The sequence below is a fragment of the Lactuca sativa genome, chromosome 4 (assembly GCF_002870075.4).
Source record: "Lactuca sativa cultivar Salinas chromosome 4, Lsat_Salinas_v11, whole genome shotgun sequence".
NCBI lineage: Eukaryota > Viridiplantae > Streptophyta > Magnoliopsida > Asterales > Asteraceae > Lactuca > Lactuca sativa.
This window is the reverse complement of record NC_056626.2, coordinates 115700722-115719361: the sequence shown is the minus strand read 5'-3', so window position 1 is coordinate 115719361 and position 18640 is coordinate 115700722. Positions and strand designations below refer to the sequence as shown.

Here is an 18640-nt window from a genome sequence, read left to right as displayed (position 1 = left end):
CAACCAAGTGTTTGTCACTTACTCCAAATCATAAAACATATATAAATTTCAAAATTTTAAATAATAAGAATGATATGAACCCTAATTTCATTGATCAAGTGAAAAGAGTGCAAATCAAATCCTTCCTAATAAATAAAGATCTTTTTGCCATATGTCACATTCACATTTATTTTGTCACATGTAATTTTGTGGTTATTTTAAATTAATTTTTATTCCACATGTCATTTTATGGTTTTTTCATTTTATTAAATTGTAAATATTATTTATAATCAATAATAAATGCATATCAATTTAATTAATGAACTTTCTTTTTAATTTCAAAATTACCAAAATACAAAATTAAAGATTCATTAATTTCTTTATTTATTTATCTAAACAATTTGTTTAAATTTAGAAAAAAAAAACACTTTAATTTTATAGTAGAAAACATATATTCCAAACAAAATATCCTAGAAACAAATACCACAAATAAAAATTAATTTCATCCATCCATGTCATGCAAATTGGGGTTAGGGGGGAAGATTGGTGTGCTATCCCCTTTTTTTGTTTGTTACAATTTTTTAAGCGATGTGGATAACACGAGTTATTTTAATATTTTCGGCGACTTTCCACTTTCCAGCCCGAACAGTAAAATAAACTCATTAACTCAATATTATTATGGATCGTCTCATTGACACTTTAATAATTTTGATTTCCAAAACCAAATATTGAGCATTAACTTCTTAATAAAAACCAGAAAAATAATTTTATTCTAAACTTCAATAGCTATATATTTACCTAGGGTTATTAATTGATTCAGTGAGAGGCTATAATGAAAATAACGTACTTTTTTATTATTTTACACTAACATAATTATAAAAGACAAATATGCAACGATGTGACATGATCACCAAAAGATATTCCAACCGATCATAAAGTAAATAATTATACTTTTCATGAATTAAGTTCCGATTAAATCCACCATAAACAGGTCAGTCGGTTTATTCGGGGTATGGTTATGGTTAGTTCAAAACTTTAAATATATTCCCGTTCAGAACTTAATACACTCACTCACATAAATGTTTTTTGATTTAATATAAAAAAACGACTTAATAAAAATATAAGAAATATAGTTCCCTACCTGTCTACATGATATTGAACACAATAAAACCACATGTATAATCTAACATTAATTATACATCCAAAATAACAACTCAAACAGAATAAAAATAAAAGTAACCCGACTCTTTGTATCACAGATAAGAATAATACGAAAACTAATCATAAAATTACAAAAATGTTCACCTCGACTGTGGCCCATTTCTGCCACCTCTACCACCTCTAAACCGCCCACCACCCCTTTGAAACCCCCTTCTTCCTCCACGATTTTGAGAGCTTTCACCATTTCCGGCAACAAAAGGAGGCCTTACACCACCATTATTTTCCATTTGAATCCCATTAGCCACCCCAACTCCTTGCTGCTGTACTACACCATTGTTCATGGAAGGCCCAGGAAACATGCCGGGAAACCCCATCGGTGGGCCCACCTGTGACTGGTTGAAATTATTCTGACCCATACCCACGGGCCATGACCCGAATGCCGGATTTGGCCCAAAATTCGGCTGAAACATTTGACCCGTAGCATTAAACTGTGGATGAAAAGGGGCCATATTTGGCAAACCAAGATTCTGGAAGGGCTGTTGCGTAAAATTCGGTTGCATAAATGGTCCGTTCGGAAAAAAGCCCATGTTTTGCGGCGGAATAGACGGGAACCCGTTCGGCCAAACTCCAGGAGGCGGTCCAGTAAAGTTAGCCGCGTGTGGGCCCTGGGAAAATCCCGACGGCCCACTCGCAGAAGGTTGTCCCGGTGAAAAGACCGACGGTCCATTCACCGGAGAAGGTCCGCCTGGCGAAAAGCCAGGCGGACCACCGGCCGGAGCCTCAGGCTCCGGCCGGTGGTGGTCAACGATATTCCGTTGACCACCGCCGCGGTTTCGTGACTTCTTATCCTTTTTCATATTTCCGTTTTTTTGTTCGCTTGATCCCCTTTTTGCCATTTTTATCATTTTCTTGTACTCAGCTTCCTTTTCATCATCGGAAAACTCGAGTTCTTCGGATAATTCTTCATCGTTTTCACCGGAGGCATCGTAACCTTTTTTGTAAAGATTGTTGTTATTCAAAACATAATCTGCAAACTCGGGAACGAAAGATATTGAGCTGCCTAGTTGGATCCCGGTTGGGATATCCGTTTCTGAGTTGAATCGGACAATGTAATACGGGTTTTTTACGGGTCCGAATATTTCATCCACTGCTCCTAATGGTAATCTACTTTCGGTTATCCATAGAATTGAACCCTCACTTAATGGATTATGATTCTCAACGCCTTCCACTATGACTTGTGCACCCATAATCTGTAAAAACCCAAACAATTGCTTATTAACTTATTCAGACACTTCATTCAGTCCAACAAAAAAGTAAATTAGATAAAAGATTGTGTATCTAATTTAAATAAGGTGAAGTTTTAGCTTACCGATAATACAACTCCAACTGGGAGTGTCTTATGATGTGGTTGAATTGTTACAGTCACTGGAGGGACAGGAGGTAGATCCTGCAATTATAAAAAGTTATAACTTATAAGAAACAAGAATAGCTCAATAAAATGATAACAAATCATCATGTTAAAAGGACTATATACAAGAATAGAACAATATGTTGAAATTACCATATTGCCCTTGATATAAATAATACGAAACAATGAACATTACTGTAAAACCAATAAAAGTTTCAAGATAAATTGTTTAGATATGACTTTTATTTGTGTCTGTTCGTTTGATAATTCAATTTGAGTGTTTCATTGAACTTTTTCAATCAAACATAAAAAGAATCTAAAGAAACCTCTATTCAAACAAATATACCACACTGTTGAAAACAAAGCCAGTGTAAGATTTAACAACAAATTGCAAACTGCAAAGCTACTAACTTTTCATCAATATTTCTTCTAAATCTATTCCCTTGTAGAACCTTAATCGTCCTTTTTAAAGCATAAATTAATCTTTAGGATTTCAGCTTCATTTAGAGAATATTTTAGTCGAATGTCCACTTTCTTGAATAATTAAGCACAGGAAAGCTCAAGGAAGAAAAAGCTTCAAGATTTCCTGGAAAGCGGTTGATGGATTAGCAGCTCTATTATATTGGGTGAGCTGAATGTGTCAATTTTTATACGTAGGGATTTAGATGTAAGAAAAATCAATACTTGTATACTAGACCTAGATGTATACTTGTATACTAGACCTAGATGTATACATTTATCTTTCAGCATAGCAAATAACGTTGGAAAACGAATTATACAAACAGGTATCAATTACCTGAACCTCATTCCTTGAACGAATTGGCCCTTTCACAACATCACCATCTTCATCTTCATCCTCAACATCAAAATCTCTTATCTCACCTTCTTCCATTTCCACCTCCCCTTTCACTTTCTTTACCTCTTTCACATCGTCTTCTTCATCATCGCTATCATCTTCTTCTTCATCATCACTAGTACTACTGCTACTAGAAGACGATGAAGATGATGATGAATCCTCCTCAGAATCCTCCTCAGAATCCTCATCCTCTGACTCTTCCACATCATCAGCACCTTTCTCAACATTATTCTTCACTCCAATCTCAACGCCATTGGTAGTTTCCTCGCTACCTGTAACCTCACTACTTGCACCGTCAATCACATCAACACCCGAAGTTAAACGAACTCGACCCATCCCTTCCTGAATCAAATCCCCCAAGTCCTCTAATTTCGCAGACTCACAAACCTCTTCTTCTTTCTCTTCCTTAATTTCCAAAGACTTGTCCAAATTGGATTTCTCTTCTGAATTCATAGCTTGAGCCACCGATGAATTTGGATGATCTTCAACCCAATCGTCAAAATTCAAGAGAGAGTCTAAGAAAGTGTCGGGATATTCTTCGAACTCTATGAAAGATTGATCAAGTGAGACGTTGGATTTCTTGAGGCCTGGTGAAACTTCCAGAGGCTCCTGTTCTACTTTGATTTTGGTGTTGCTACGTGCATAACCCATCATCTATGATGAATAAATTTAGGGTTTTGAAGTTACAAGATTTCATGGCGAATTGGCGACAGGTGGGTATAAATACTTTAGGGGTTTTAGGCGTTAGAGAGAAATGCGGGGCGTCTTAAACCCTAGCGTCGGCTAGGTTTTGGAAGAAGGAGGAGAATGATAAAGGAAATCTTTTGAATGCGGCCGAATTTCCGAAAATGTCCTCAGAAGACACCATGTCACATGAAAACAAATGCAAATAATAATAATAATAATAATAAAAATAATAATAATACAAAAGTTCATAATTGATGTTTACAAATTTCACATTTTGAGGACAACAATAGACAACTTCACGCCACTGGTCCTTATGGTTTCAATTCATTACGTGATTACTCATCATAACATTTTCATTTTGTTGTCGTTAGAGGAAGGGTAATTTGGTCATTTCAAATAGCTCATGACATTCATTTATGTAATCGACTCCCACTTCTATTTTCTATATGTTTCTCCTTCATTTCTTCTCCAATCGAGTCTTCTAAAAAAGAAAAAAAAAAAGTTGTGGTTTGCGTGTTGGTACTTTGACTTGGCTCATCACTTTCCTTTCTTTCTTTTTCTTTGACCTTCCCACCTGTAAACAGTTATGTAATTGTACATATCAACAATTTGAGTGAATTTCCATATCAAATTATGCAAAAAGAGTATTTCAACAAACCTTCTTGTAATTTTTAGATAAGACTAAGGTTGTCAAACAATTAGATCAAAGCCAAATTATAAGAATCCAAAATTTAGAGAAATTTGAGTTTTAGTCAAATATTGACCAAAAGAGCAAAACAGTCATTTATGAGAATTTTGTGAGTTTATGAAGTTGTGACTTCATGAAATTGACCAACTTCATGAAATTGACCAAGATGAGTTTAAGTCACTTATATGTGATTAGATAAGTAAGTTCAAGAGAAATGCATTTAGGCCACAAGGGTAAAATAGAAAATTTTATGTTTTTGGGGCCAAGTTTGTGATTTAATAGATTAAGACCCGTATTAAGTGACTTAATGGATTTTTAGAACTCATCTCCACGTTCGTGTGGATATAAAGACCATAAAGACGGGTTTAAGATGCATAAGTTATGAGGGTTGGAAGTTGGAACAAAAGTTGTCCCCAAAGCTGAGGGAGTTACTGATAAGCAGCCACTGTGACGTGGGGAAGAGCTTGACATGGCGCGGTGATATGAATGGTGATTCAAAAGATAGTCTCGTTGTATGTGGAAGGCAATGTACTTTCCATCATGCGTGGTATTATAGGGTATCACGACATGGTGGAAAAAGTAGGTTGCTTTGGTAAAGGCACCACGGTTCGGTTAGAGGCTGACCACAGCCAACTTACGCGTACCACGACGCGATAATTAGAATATTAAGGCGTGGTTACGAGGTCAGAACACAAGTTATAAACTATTAAAGAGCTCATTTCTGATCATTTTCTTTGGGAATCGGTTGGGGAGCTTGAAGATGTCGATTTTGATTCTAAAGACATGCCAAGAGAAGATAGAGAAGGTGGTACTAGGATTATCATCCTCTCCATATTAAGGCAAAGATTTCTCCGTTTAATCAAGCTTTTAGCTTTAATGGTAAATGTGTTAGTTTGGTTATAATGGTTGAATTGATCATCATATATCTTGATTATAATGTTATTGAGAGTGTTCGAAATCTTTACTCAAACTATGGAAGTGACTTCCATAGTGAAATCTATCCATTAAGAGTTTAGGTTTGAAACCCTAACTAATGTGAGTGATTAATTGATGCATTAGATTGAACTGTAATGAATTAGATAGTATGTGATGCTTAATTTATTATGTAAAGTCCCAAAACCATGGTAAAAAAATTTCATTAAAAGAGATAAAAGTTGTTTCCATAAAACCAAGAACCCTCAAAATCACCGTTTCACAACATATCATAAACAAAGTTAGAGTATCAAAACATAACATCTCTCAAAACCATGAAGACTACTTGATGATGTATACAGTCAAGCCTTCTTCTTTCCTCGATCCTTAGAAGTACCTAAAATATTTAAATAAAAAATTGTAAGAAAAATCTTAGTGAGTTCTTGTAATATCTGTTTTCTTACCAAGCACCACCCTAAGAGATATAAATTGTTGTAAGATGAACATATGAGATAAATTCGTAAGTTGCTTTAATTTGATAAATGCTATTTAACAAAAGATAGTTGTGTGTGATAAGGATTCTATGGATATAAATTTTGTTGAAAACGGAGTTCATATGAGAAAGTTACTGTTATTTGAAGTTGAGATGAAAGTAGGTTGCTATTCGGAGAAAGTCAACAGAAGTCTAGGCAAGGGTCAATCTTTGACCATCACAACATGACCAATAGATCATCATGACGTCACATATGACAAGTCCCCGAGACACGTGGTTGGAGAGTATGAAACATAGCAAAACTAGGGTTCAATTGATCATCACAATGTGACACATATATGGTCGAGATGTGGCGCATCCCAGGTTATAAATATGCGAGTTTTCGTAACGTTTGGGGGATTTTTGGCACATTCGATCAGAGATGCTGCTCGGAAATCTTTCTCGGGAGTTTGTATCGGAGGAGTTATACCAATGTACAAGAGATACGAGGCTGAGTTATGAGATCATGGAGATATCTTTTACCTTGTTATCGTGTAATTATTATATGTGATAGTTGTCGGGAGTTGTTAGACCCGATTATATGTTACGAGTGTTCATGATATGGTGTTATTATGGACCTATTGGTAAGATTTGTAAATAAATCTTACGGTGAGATAGTTAGCCAGGAATGTGAGGGTTGTTAACCATAGTTTACTAAAGTTGCCCGATGCGACAGATTTAGTTAACAGCTTACGGTTAAGCCTATCATGGTTGTATCATTGAGTGTAATGAGTTTGTGACAAATAGTTACAGACTATACCGAGTAATGAATTGTGGCAGGTTCTGATGAACTTAATAATTATTGGTTAGGTATTGGCGTGTGACGAGCTGGAAAATAAAGTAGGTCAAGGACCGAAGTTGATATGTCTACCAGCTAACCAGGTGAGTAACACTACTCTAATACTCGTTATTTGTGATAATTGTGCGTTACAATATGTGAATTATGTGTAGTGTAAATGATCGAATATCATATTGTTGATTGTGGTGTTATAGAAATATACATGTACCACATGATGATATGTTATTCATGCAGGTGAATTATATTAGACAAAGGTGCTATTGATGTGTCACGAGTTAACACAATGTTATTAGTTGATGTGTCACGGGCTGACATTGTTGTTATTCATTGATGTGTCACGGGTTGACACAGTGTTAGTCGTAGATATGTCACGAGCTGACATTGTTGTTATTCGTTGATGTGTCACGGGCTGACACTTGTTCTTCGTTGATGTGTCATGGGCTAACACAATAATCTTTGTGGTAGTTATTGAGAAACAATTCAAGGTTGCTTGGGAATTTAAAGAGATATTTGTTAGATCTCCTAAGGGAGATTTGTGAATATAACTAATGATGAATTGCTAGATATATGTGTGATATTTGTATGGTTATCTGATTTGCATTATTATAGTTGTTATTCACTAAGACATGTGGCTTACAGTGTTTATTTATGATGTTTTGTAGGTTAGAGGTAGTAGTGTTGGATTAGGAGTCTAAGCACATAACTATAATTGGTATGTACTTGACCCAATAGTAGCATGGTCCTTGTGGGTTGTCTTCACTATAACAACTTAACTGGATGAATTATGGAGAAAGAGGTTAGTTGTGATTTATTAATATATTATAAGAATAATATATTAATTGAGAAATCATATTATTTAATTAGTATTGATCAGAAATTAATTTAGAATTAATTTGGTGATCAAAAGAGGTTGATTAAATTAAGGGGACCGGTATTGCAATTATCTAATAGTTGCAAAATTGGGCTTGTGGATCCCTAAGAAGGTAGCCCACATAGATTTTGTCCTTTAAGAGGCCTTCTAGAAGGATCTATTGGATTGCTTAAGCCCTAAGCAGAGAATTAGGGTTTCAGTCAAATACCCTAATTGCTCAGCTATATAAGGAACCCCTAGGACTCCCAAAATTGGCCACTTGCTTCCAAGAGAATACCCTAGCCGATTTTGAGCCTCCTAACCTCTCTCATATTCTTCCAACTTGCTATTTGGTGTTTGTGACTCACTATAGGTGCAACATTTGAGGCACTAAACTCTTGAAGGTCAAGATCTAAAAACTACAAGCTAAAAGGTATTCTTCTAACTTTGTTTATGTTATGATTTCCGAAAATTGCATGCTAGTTAGGGTTCATGCTTTGGAGAATTTGATTTGCATGTATAACTTGAGAAAAACATAGATCCCAAGCATTAAGGTTGCATGTACACCATAAGAATGTTGTAGTGCTCAAAACCCATCAGTGGTATCAGAGCTTAGGCTGTTTTCTATTGTATTTGACGTCATGGTTGATTATTCAAATCTGAAATAAATCGATTTTTCCCTCCAATAGATGAACTCGACAAGTCCATATTAGGGCTCGACGAGTTGAGGCAACTCGACGAGTTGACTCGTCTGACTGCTGGATTTTCGAAATTTAAGCCTAAATCAGATTTTCATAATTACCATAAACTATTTTTACTCTCAAAATCCGATTTTTCTATTGTGGTAATGGATATCCTAATCTAATTGGAAGATAATGGTTAAAATTTAAGATAATTACTAGATTATATGATAAACTAATTATTTGTAAATTTTGAATTATAATTATCTTGCAATAAAACTGGATTATGTCAAATTTAGATAATGGTAAAATTATATGATTATTTTAATTGTTTTAAATTTGATCTAGAAAGTTTTAAAAAATTTCATAACTTGCCCTCAGAAAGGTACGAGATAGTTGTATCGTTAATAACAACCAAAATGAAGGATGGAGAGTCCATCACGACCCACTTGCAAAGAATGTAAAGATACGTGGATCGTTTGCTCAAGTTGAATGTCAACTTTATTGAAGAGTTGGCCATTGATATTATCCTCCATTATTTACCTCCTTGTTATGAACAGTTCAAGATGACTTATCATATGAACAAGGATGAGGTGACCTTAATCAAACTTCAAGGGCTGTTAAGAACTTCTGAAACCAGCTTGAAAGGAAAAGTTGTTGCATTAACTCCTACTACTGCTACCATGTCTTGGCAATTGGACAAGGGAAGGGGAAGAAGAGGAAAGCTCCTTCTAAGAGCCACAAGGGAAATTCTCATGATGGTTCTTCTTCAAGTGGAACCAAAGGTGGTTCTGCTGCTCCTTCGTCTAATCCGAAAGATGCAGAGTGCTTCTACTATCATGATAAAAGGCATTGGAAACGAACCTGCCCAAAGTATCTGCAAAATATCAAGGATGGGAAGATAAATCCCACCTTCGCAGGTATTTACACTATTCAATCTAATAACTCATCACATGCTAGTTCTTGGGTCCTTGACACAAGGTGTGGTTTTCACGTTTGTTCTGATTTGTAGGGTCTAAGAAGAAGTAGGGATGCAGAGCATGGGAAGATGAGCTTGATCATGGGGAATAGGAAAGCGTCACATGTCACAAAGATTGGAGTTTATTCTTTAGTGCTTAGTAGTGGGTTAGGTTTAGAGTTGAATAATTGTTGCTACTAGTCAGAGATGACGAGGAATATTATTTCATTTCATGGTTTGTATAAACAAGGTTTTAGATTTTCGTTTAATAATGAAATTGGTTCTATTATTGCTTTCTATAATGGTACTTTCTATTTTGAAGCATTTCCTTGTAAAGGTATATATGAAACTGTGATGGTTGTAGAGAACTTAGGAAATAATGTGTTGCATATTGATTTGTCCAATGGTTTGGACAAGACATGCTTGTGACATTGTCGTCTTGGACATGTCAACAAGAAGCGCATAACCCAACTCCAAAAGGATGGAGTGTTAGAGTCATTTGACCTAAAGTCGGATGACACGTGCGGATATTGTTTGCTTGGAAAGATGACCAAGTCACCTTTCACTGGTACTTGTGAAAGAGGTGAGGGATAATTGGATCTCATACACACTGATGTGTGTGGGCCCTTTAGATCCACCACAAGGGATGAAAATTGCTTCTATGTGACTTTTACCAATAATTATAGCAGATATGGGTATATCTACTTAATCAAACATAAGTCAGAAACCTTTGAAAAGTTCAAAGAGTTTAAGCAAGAATTGGAGAATCAATTGGGCAGGAAGATAAAGATGCTCTGATCCGACCGAGGTGGTGAGTATCTTAGTATCGAGTTCCACGACTATCTTAAGGAATGTGGAATTGTTTCATAACTGACGCCACCTAAGACACCACAACTCAATTGTGTAGCTGAGAGGCGTAATCGAACCTTGTTGGACACGGTTCGTTCCATGATGAGTTGAAATTCGTTACCTATCTCATTTGAGGGGTATGCCTTAGAGACTGCCACCCATATCCTTAATCTAGTCCCAACTAAGAAGGTTGCCAAAACACCTCACGAGATGTGGACATGTTAGGTTCCCTCGTTGGCACATATCAAGGTTTGGGGTTGCAAGGCTTTCGTAAGACGAGAGACTCACGACAAGCTTGAACCTCGCAGTGAGCAGTGTATTTTCATCGGCTATCCACAAAAGTCCTTTGGATATCTCTTCTACATACCGAGTGACAATGTTGTCTTCGTTGCGAGTAGAGGGGTTTTCCGAGAAAGAGAACGCATATGCCAAGAGGACATTGGGAGACAAATTTAACTTGAAGAGCTTCAAGAATCAAGTGATGAAGGAACCTCAAACACTAGCGCTTAACCCGAGGAGGAAACTCCTGTTAAACCGATTAATGAGTACTTACCTCTTAGACATTCCAATAGAGTTAGTGTTCCACCCCTGTTATATGGCTTCCATATAACTGTTGAGGGTGATACGTTTATTAGTGATAGTTCACTAACAAATATGGATGAACCTAAAAACTACAAGGAAGCCATGGCAGGCCCGGAGTCTGCAAAATGGAAAGAGGCGATGGACAGCGAGATTCAGTCCATGTATGACAATCAAGTTTGGAACTTGGTTGACAATGTAACAGGTCATAATACGGTCGGGTGCAAGTGGATCTTCAAGAAGAAGACTGGCATGGATGGTAAAGTGCACATATTCAAGGCACGACTGGTTGTGAAGGGTTTCACTCAAACTCTGGGAGTTGGCTATGGCGATACCTTCTCACCTGTCACAACTAGAAATTTTTGGTGCCTTGTAACTACAACACTTATGTCAATTATGAATCAAAAACATGAAAGCATGCATGATGCTTACTCTATGACAACAAAATTTCAATCAAACACTTCATACATGCACTACAAATAGTCAGCAAATAATTGGAAACCCTAGAAATCCTTGTTTAAGTCCATTTTGGACTAGGATTTCCTTATTGGACCCAATGGACCAATAAGCTTCCAATTAGACTATCTTGGGCTTAGAACTCTTGAATGGGCTCTAATTGGACCCACTTTCATTTGTTTTAATATTATGGGCCATATTGGGCCTAGAATGAAACAAAATATTTAAATGAACCTTATTGGGCCATAACTAACCTAATTTAGCCCTAATAGGTCATAAAAATCACATTTATATTTATTTGGACCAAAAATCACTCAACATAACCATGAAATTGGGCTTAAGCATTTAAGGCCCAAAAATTTTCTTTTCCCTCTCTATTCTCGGCCCAAGCCCAACCCATGAAGAAGAGTTGACTTAGGCTTGCCACCTCATTTTTACATGGAGGTTATCCATGCAAATAACCCAAATCTCCATGCACCATCTTATCACACTCTCCCCTCTCCTTCTCTCCTTTGCTCTCGGCCGAATCCAAGCACACACACATACACACACACACACACTTCATTCAAATTTCTCTCAAAGAAACTCTCCCTCCATTCTCTCCAAATTTTCGAGATCTAAGAGGTGTTCAAGGAATTTCTTCCACAAAAACTCATCATCTAAGGTAAGATATTACTTAGATCCATAATCTAGCTACTTCTTTTCATCAAAAATCATCTCTTAATCCACTCAAGTTCATGATCTTGCATCTTAGAACCCACTAAGTTCGAGATCCATCCCAAGGAACTTGCTAGGGCCGAAAATAGCACCAAACTTCTCCAAATCTTCTTCAAAACCGATCCACAACTCAAGGTGAGTTTCATACCCCTTTCTTTTCAGTTTTTATGAGTTTTTATGGGGGAGAATACAAGTAAATGTGTAGATCTATGTGTAAATGTATGCTATGTGTGATTTGATGCATGTATGTATGTGATATCATGTGTTTGTGATGAATATGTTATCCAAAAAGTGTGTAAAAACCGAGATCTAAAACATGAGGAAGGAAGTAAACATAACTTCAACTATTTTATACTAATCAAGTCAAGAAAAATAGTTTATATGTTTAGGATGAACATACTTGAACATAAAACCCATTTTTGGGCTTAAATTGTCAAAAATACAAAACTAAGGGTCCAAACCGATAAATTATAGTTTCTGGAGGGTCAAAAGGGTCCAAACAGTTTCTATAATAATTTTTCTGAACAACAACATTTTTGAGGGGCTTAAAATGTAAATTTTGAATTTAATGGGCTAACTTTGGGCTTTTCGGCCCAATAAGCCTCAAAATGCGAGATTTCTAAGTTTGAGGGGCTAAAAATGCAATTTTCTGTAAAACAGGGGATTTGAAGTGTATTAAAACTATTTCAATGGTCAAAAATGCTTTTCAAATTCTAAAAGGATCAAAAATGTAAAAATTTTCTATTTTGGGCCAAAATTGTAAAAGTTGCGAAATTGGGGGTTTTAACCGAGAAAACATCATTCTGGAATGACTAAAGCTGTTTACAAAATTAATTTGGGCTAAAAATGTCTTTTCAACAAGTTTATGATACAAAAGTGTCAAAATAATTTTTTAAGGACTAAAATGAAATTCTTTTATATAAAGGACTAAAAGTGCTATTTTTATAAAAGGAAGGAAATGAAAAGGACCAAACTACACTTTTGATAAAAGTAAATGAATAATACGAAATACAAACCTGCGACTATCGACAGAACGGAAAACAATTACACTTTCAACAATAAACATCGGTACAAATCAAATTGATTCGGTCTCGAATCAACAACAATACAAAATCGTCAAACCAAAACAATTCGTTAAACACGTGCTAACTATGATAGGTCAATATACAAACTTTGGGCTTGGAAGTTTCAAATCGTGCTTGTTGGGCCTTGCTAGCCCAATAACATGATCTTTGGGCCCGAAGGGAACGCGCTTACATGTTAATGGGCCTTCTATGACCTAATTTCATGTAAAAGGACTTTCAATAGCTCTATTGTGCTATTGGGCCCCAAGGGTCCATTAGTACTGCTAGTGAAGTCGAGAAGTCAAATGCGAGTCAGGCCAAGCGCCTTTCGCATTCCCGATAGCCTTGAATAACTTATGGAAATAAAGGGGGCTTCGTACCCTCCTTTCTCCTCGGTTGTTGGGCTTCTGAGAAATCGAGTAAACAGATTCGTGGCGTTAATCAAGAGAAGTCGGGGTGGTTGGATTTAGTGAGCAGTAGGGACGACGCCTTAAGGATCGTTCGTAACTTGTGGTTATAAACTAGTCATTTCGATAATGCGTGATTGTAACAACTCACAACCCTAATTAATCCAATGTCACCTGGGTAATCAAAAACATTCGTCGTAATGGTATAACAACAAATAAGTCATGTAGTTTACGTATTGGGAAAACATCAGGTTTTCCCGGGGAGTTCAACATTTTTTTACCAGTGTGATGTATACTGTTGGATTAGTGTCTAAGTCAGTAACCATATTTGGTATATACTTGACCCGAGTGTGCATGGTCCTTTTGGGTTGCCTTCACCAAAGCAACTTGACAAGGTAATTTGATATGAGAGAGGAGATATTATGATTTATTAATATATTATAAGAATAATATATTAAAAGAGAAATCATATTTATTTAATTAGTATTAGTCATAAATTAATTAGGAATTAATTTGGTGACTAAAAGAGATTAATTAAATAAAGGGGTATAAACTGTCAAATGTGTGATAGTTGAGTTTTGGGCTAGGAAACCTAATGGACTAAGGGGGAACGAAATTATGATGAAGGATCATCATATTTTCGTTCAAAGGCCTCATTCCATAAGGCTCCTTGGGCTGCTTGGTGGCTAGGCTGTCCATTAGGGTTTTGACTGAAACCCTAGCACCCTATAGTATAAATACATGCCCTATGCTTCAATTTAAGGCCACTTGATTCCAAGGAAACCCTAGGGCCGAAATTAGCATCATTCCTTCTCTCTCTTAGTTGCCTTCTTGCTTCAAGGTGTTTGTGAGCCATTAGAGGCACTACAATTGTGGTGCTTGCTTTCAAGAGTTCAAGAGATCAAGGAAACTAGTTGTTATTGCTATATAACAACAAAGGTATGTCTACTACACTTCTATGTAATTTTCGAAAATTATAGAAGCATGCCAGGGTTTATTTTGTGTTCATAAAGTTGTATGTCTTATAGTGAAAACATAGATCCAACTAGGGTTGCATGCACACATAGGATTGTTTGTATAAAACCTAACAGTGGTATCAGAGCCATTGGTTTTTTGTTTTCAATTGGATTTGATGCATATTATGAATTTGACAAATTAGGGTTTATGGCAAGTAAACCCTAAGGCTTGGTGATTTTCGCAAATTAGGGTTGCAAAACCCTAGTTGGCGATTTTTTTTGATAGGGTTCTTAAACTCTTTTTGCCTAGCCTCCAAATTTCGAAATTAGGGTTAAGAAACCCTAGGGATTTCGAAATTCCCTTGCCCCCCAAGATAAGATCCCAAGATTTTAGGGATTTGGATATTGCTATCTTTATGATTATCCATTTAATTGTTTAAACTAGATAATTGAAGATCTTGTATTATCCTTTCCATATATTTAAAAATCTAGGGGATAAAAGGATTAATTAAATTAATAATTTAATTTTATGATAAACCTTAAAGATTTAATAGTTCAAATTAATTGTTTAATTTTGATAATTATTAAATCAAAGTTTTCTTGGTGTTTAAAATTTTAAATTAAATAGCCTTAATATTCGAAAATTTTTAAATACACATTAAGATACTAGTATTTTGAAATGCTTTAAAATACACCCTTATACAATTATGATATTATAAGATTAATTATTATATATGTATAAGAATAAGCTAGTCTTATCGCTAGTAGGCCTCATTCACGAAGCCGGTCTATAAGGTGGGTATAAGGTTGCTGCCTATAAAATGGCGCTTAATGGATGTACACTCACATCTACCGCTTGCTTGACTGGTGGAGGGTCGTTAGCCGAACGGATAGGATAGGGCACTTAATTCCTCATTAAAAGTATAATGGAAATATTAAAGTAACTACATTGTTTTACAAATTCCCACTCTTAGTTACTTTAGGGTAAAATGTGAAAATGATGCTAATCCATGGAATTACACTTCGTACCCTTGTCAAACGTTGATGGAGCGCGTGTGGTTAACCGGCACATCAATTTGGGGATGACATAGGTAGCGAAGGGTGACTCGATGTTTGTCATAGATCAATGGAGCGTGTGTGGTTTACCGGCACATTGATTAGGTGATAGTGACTTTGAGTGCACCACGTTAATTCGCATGGTTATTCACAAATTTGTTTGCGATCCTCGGCATCCCAGTCGCAAATGTGAAATGCATATCGAGATTTAAACATGCCATTGAAAAGTTCAATGAATCTCAAAGATCTAGGAGTTTTCAATACATTTAAAACCTAAATTGCTTTTTCGTTTTTCATGGTGAGAATTAGTGAATCGTCATTCACTTACCTTCAAGTTATTTACTTTTAGAGTACGGCATCCCTTTCTAAGTTGTAAATAATGTTGTTGGATCCTAGCCCTAATTTCTCATTTGGGTGTTTAATTAGGGATTCATTTCTAATCAAGCTTTGTCCCTTTCTTTTTCAGATGTCTGCTAACAACAACAACAACAACGCTTCTGGGTCATTCTCGTTGATGAACTTGTGTCAGAAAGTGACATTTGATGGTTCAAACTTCAACGAGTGGATGAGATACATTCGCATGATCACACGCTACGAGGACAAAGAATATGTACTCGATGAAAAGCTTGAGAAGATCATCCCAGATGTTGCTACTCCTGAGGAACTGGCCGCATTTGAGGCCCACGAGCGTGATGCCACGAAAGTTCACTGCATCATGCTGGCCACCATGAACCTCGAACTCCAAAAGTCCTATGAGGACATGTATCCATATGAAATGCATCAGGATTTGCTGGACAGGTATCACCAGAGCGCGAGGCAAGAGCGCTATGAGATCATTACTAGCATGATCACCGCTAAGATGGGGAGTGGAGAATCCCTAACCTCTCATTTGCAGAAAATGCAGAGGTATGTTGATCGTCTTCTCAAACTTAATGTTAAGTTTGATGAGGATTTGGCTATTGACATAATCCTCCACTCCTTGCCCTCCTGCTACAATCAGTTTAGGATGACCTACCATATGAACAAAGAGGAGGTCTCCTTGAGCAAGCTCCAAGGACTCTTGAGGACTGCTGAGAGCAACCTCAAAGACAAATCCGTTGCACCGTCACCTGCTGTGGCCGCTCCCGTGATGGCGATAGGTCAAGGAAAGGGTAAAAAGAGGAAGGCTCCATGTAAAAGCCACCATAAGGGGAAACCCCGTGATGGTTCGTCATCAAGTGGGACCAAAGCAGGCCCCATTAAACCCTCTTCCGATCCTAAAGAAGCAGAGTGCTTCTATTGCCACCAAAAGGGCCACTGGAAGCGAAGCTGCCCACAATATCTGCAAGACATAAGAGATGGGAAGATCAAGCCCACATTTGCAGGTATGTATTCTATTAAATCTAATAACTCATCATTTGCTACTTCATGGGTTCTTGATACAGGATGTGGTTACCACATTTGTTCTGATTTGCAGGGCCTAAAAAGAAGTAGGGAGATGGAGCATGGGAAGATGAACCTGATTATGGGAAACAGAAGATCGTCGCCTGTGACCAAAGTCGGTGTTTATTCTTTAGTGTTAAGTAATGGGTTAGGAATAGATTTAGAGAATTGCTGTTATTCGCCAGATATGGCAAGAAACATTATTTCTTTTCATGGGTTGTTTAGACAAGGTTTCAGATATTCTTTTGATAATAGTAATGGTTCTATTAATGTTTATTTGAATGGTGTCTTTTATTTCAATGCATTACCTTGTAATGGGATTTATGAATCAGTGATGATTGTTGATAATTTTGGAAATAATGTTTTGAATATTGATTCGTCTACTAGTCTAGGCAAAGCATGCTTGTGGCATTGTCGTCTTGGCCATGTCAATAAGAAACGCATAGCCCAACTCCAAAAGGATGGAGTGTTGGAGTCATTCGACCTTAGGGACGATGACACGTGTGAGTCTTGTTTACTTGGGAAGATGATCAAGTCACCCTTTACTGGCACTTGTGAAAGGGGTGAGGGTTTATTGGATCTCATACACACCGATGTGTGTGGGCCCTTTAGATCCACCACAAGGGATGCTTGCCGCTTCTACGTGACTTTTACAGATGATTATAGCAGATATGGATATATCTACTTGATCAAGCAAAAGTCGGAAACCTTTGAAAAGTTCAAAGAGTTTAAGAATGAAGTGGAGAATCAGCTGGGCAGGAAAATCAAGATGCTTCGGTCAGACCGAGGAGGAGAGTACCTAAGTCTTGAGTTTCACGACTATCTAAGAGAATGTGGAATCGTTTCGCAATTGACGCCTCCGAGAACGCCACAATTGAATGGTGTGGCTGAGAGACGTAATCGGACCTTGTTGGACATGGTTCGTTCTATGATGAGTCGGACTTCGCTACCAATAGCTTTCTGGGGTATGCCTTAGAGACTGCCGCCCATATACTTAACTTAGTTCCCACTAAGAAGGTTTCCAAGACTCCTCACGAGATGTGGACAGGGAAGGCTCCCTCGTTGGCACATATCAAGGTTTGGGGTTGTGAGGCCTTCGTAAGACGAGAGACTCACGACAAACTAGAACCTCGCAGTGAGAAGTGTTATTTCATCGGCTATCCGCAGAAGTCTTTTGGCTACCTTTTCTATAGACCGAGTGACAATGTTGTCTTCGTTGCTAGAAGAGGGGTTTTCCGAGAAAGGGAATTAATAAGCCAAGAAGACAGTGGGAGGCAAATTGAACTTGAAGAGATTCAAGATCAAAGCGATGAAGGAACCTCGGACACTGGCACTCAACTTGAGGAGGAAACTCCTGTTGAACCTATTGACGAGTCCCTACCTCTTCGACGTTCCACTAGGGCTAGTGTTCCACCCCAGTTTTATGGTTTTCATATTACTACTGAAGGGGATACATTTATTAGTGATAGTACACTAGTAAATTTGGATGAACCTAGCAGCTATAAGGAAGCCATGGCAGGCCCAGAGTCTGCAAAATGGAAAGAGGCTATGGACAGCGAGATTCAGTCCATGTACGACAACCAAGTTTGGAATTTGGTTGATAATGTACCGGGTCGTAAGACAG

At 37.1% G+C, this 18640-nt stretch overlaps 1 protein-coding gene across 1 annotated transcript; it reads right to left on the bottom strand.

Moving 5' to 3' along the window:
* Positions 1-1050: 1050 nt before the first annotated feature.
* Positions 1051-4230, bottom strand: LOC111899728 (uncharacterized). Its single transcript, XM_052770423.1, has 3 exons — positions 3345-4230; positions 2510-2587; positions 1051-2390 (listed from the first exon to the last, which is right to left on the bottom strand). Exons 1-3 carry the CDS (start codon positions 4056-4058, stop codon positions 1281-1283), a joined length of 1902 nt encoding a protein of 633 aa, XP_052626383.1. The 5' UTR covers positions 4059-4230; the 3' UTR covers positions 1051-1280.
* Positions 4231-18640: the final 14410 nt, after the last annotated feature.

Bases quoted from the DNA above. Each gene is read 5' to 3' on its own strand.
- LOC111899728 (XM_052770423.1), bottom strand. From the start codon at position 4,058: ATGATGGGTTATGCACGTAGCAACACCAAAATCAAAGTAGAACAGGAG. The intron at 2,588-3,344 runs GTAATTGATACC...TTATAATTGCAG, and splicing joins GTTCAAGGAATGAGGTTCAG to GATCTACCTCCTGTCCCTCC. The intron at 2,391-2,509 runs GTAAGCTAAAAC...GGGTTTTTACAG, and splicing joins CAGTTGGAGTTGTATTATCG to ATTATGGGTGCACAAGTCAT.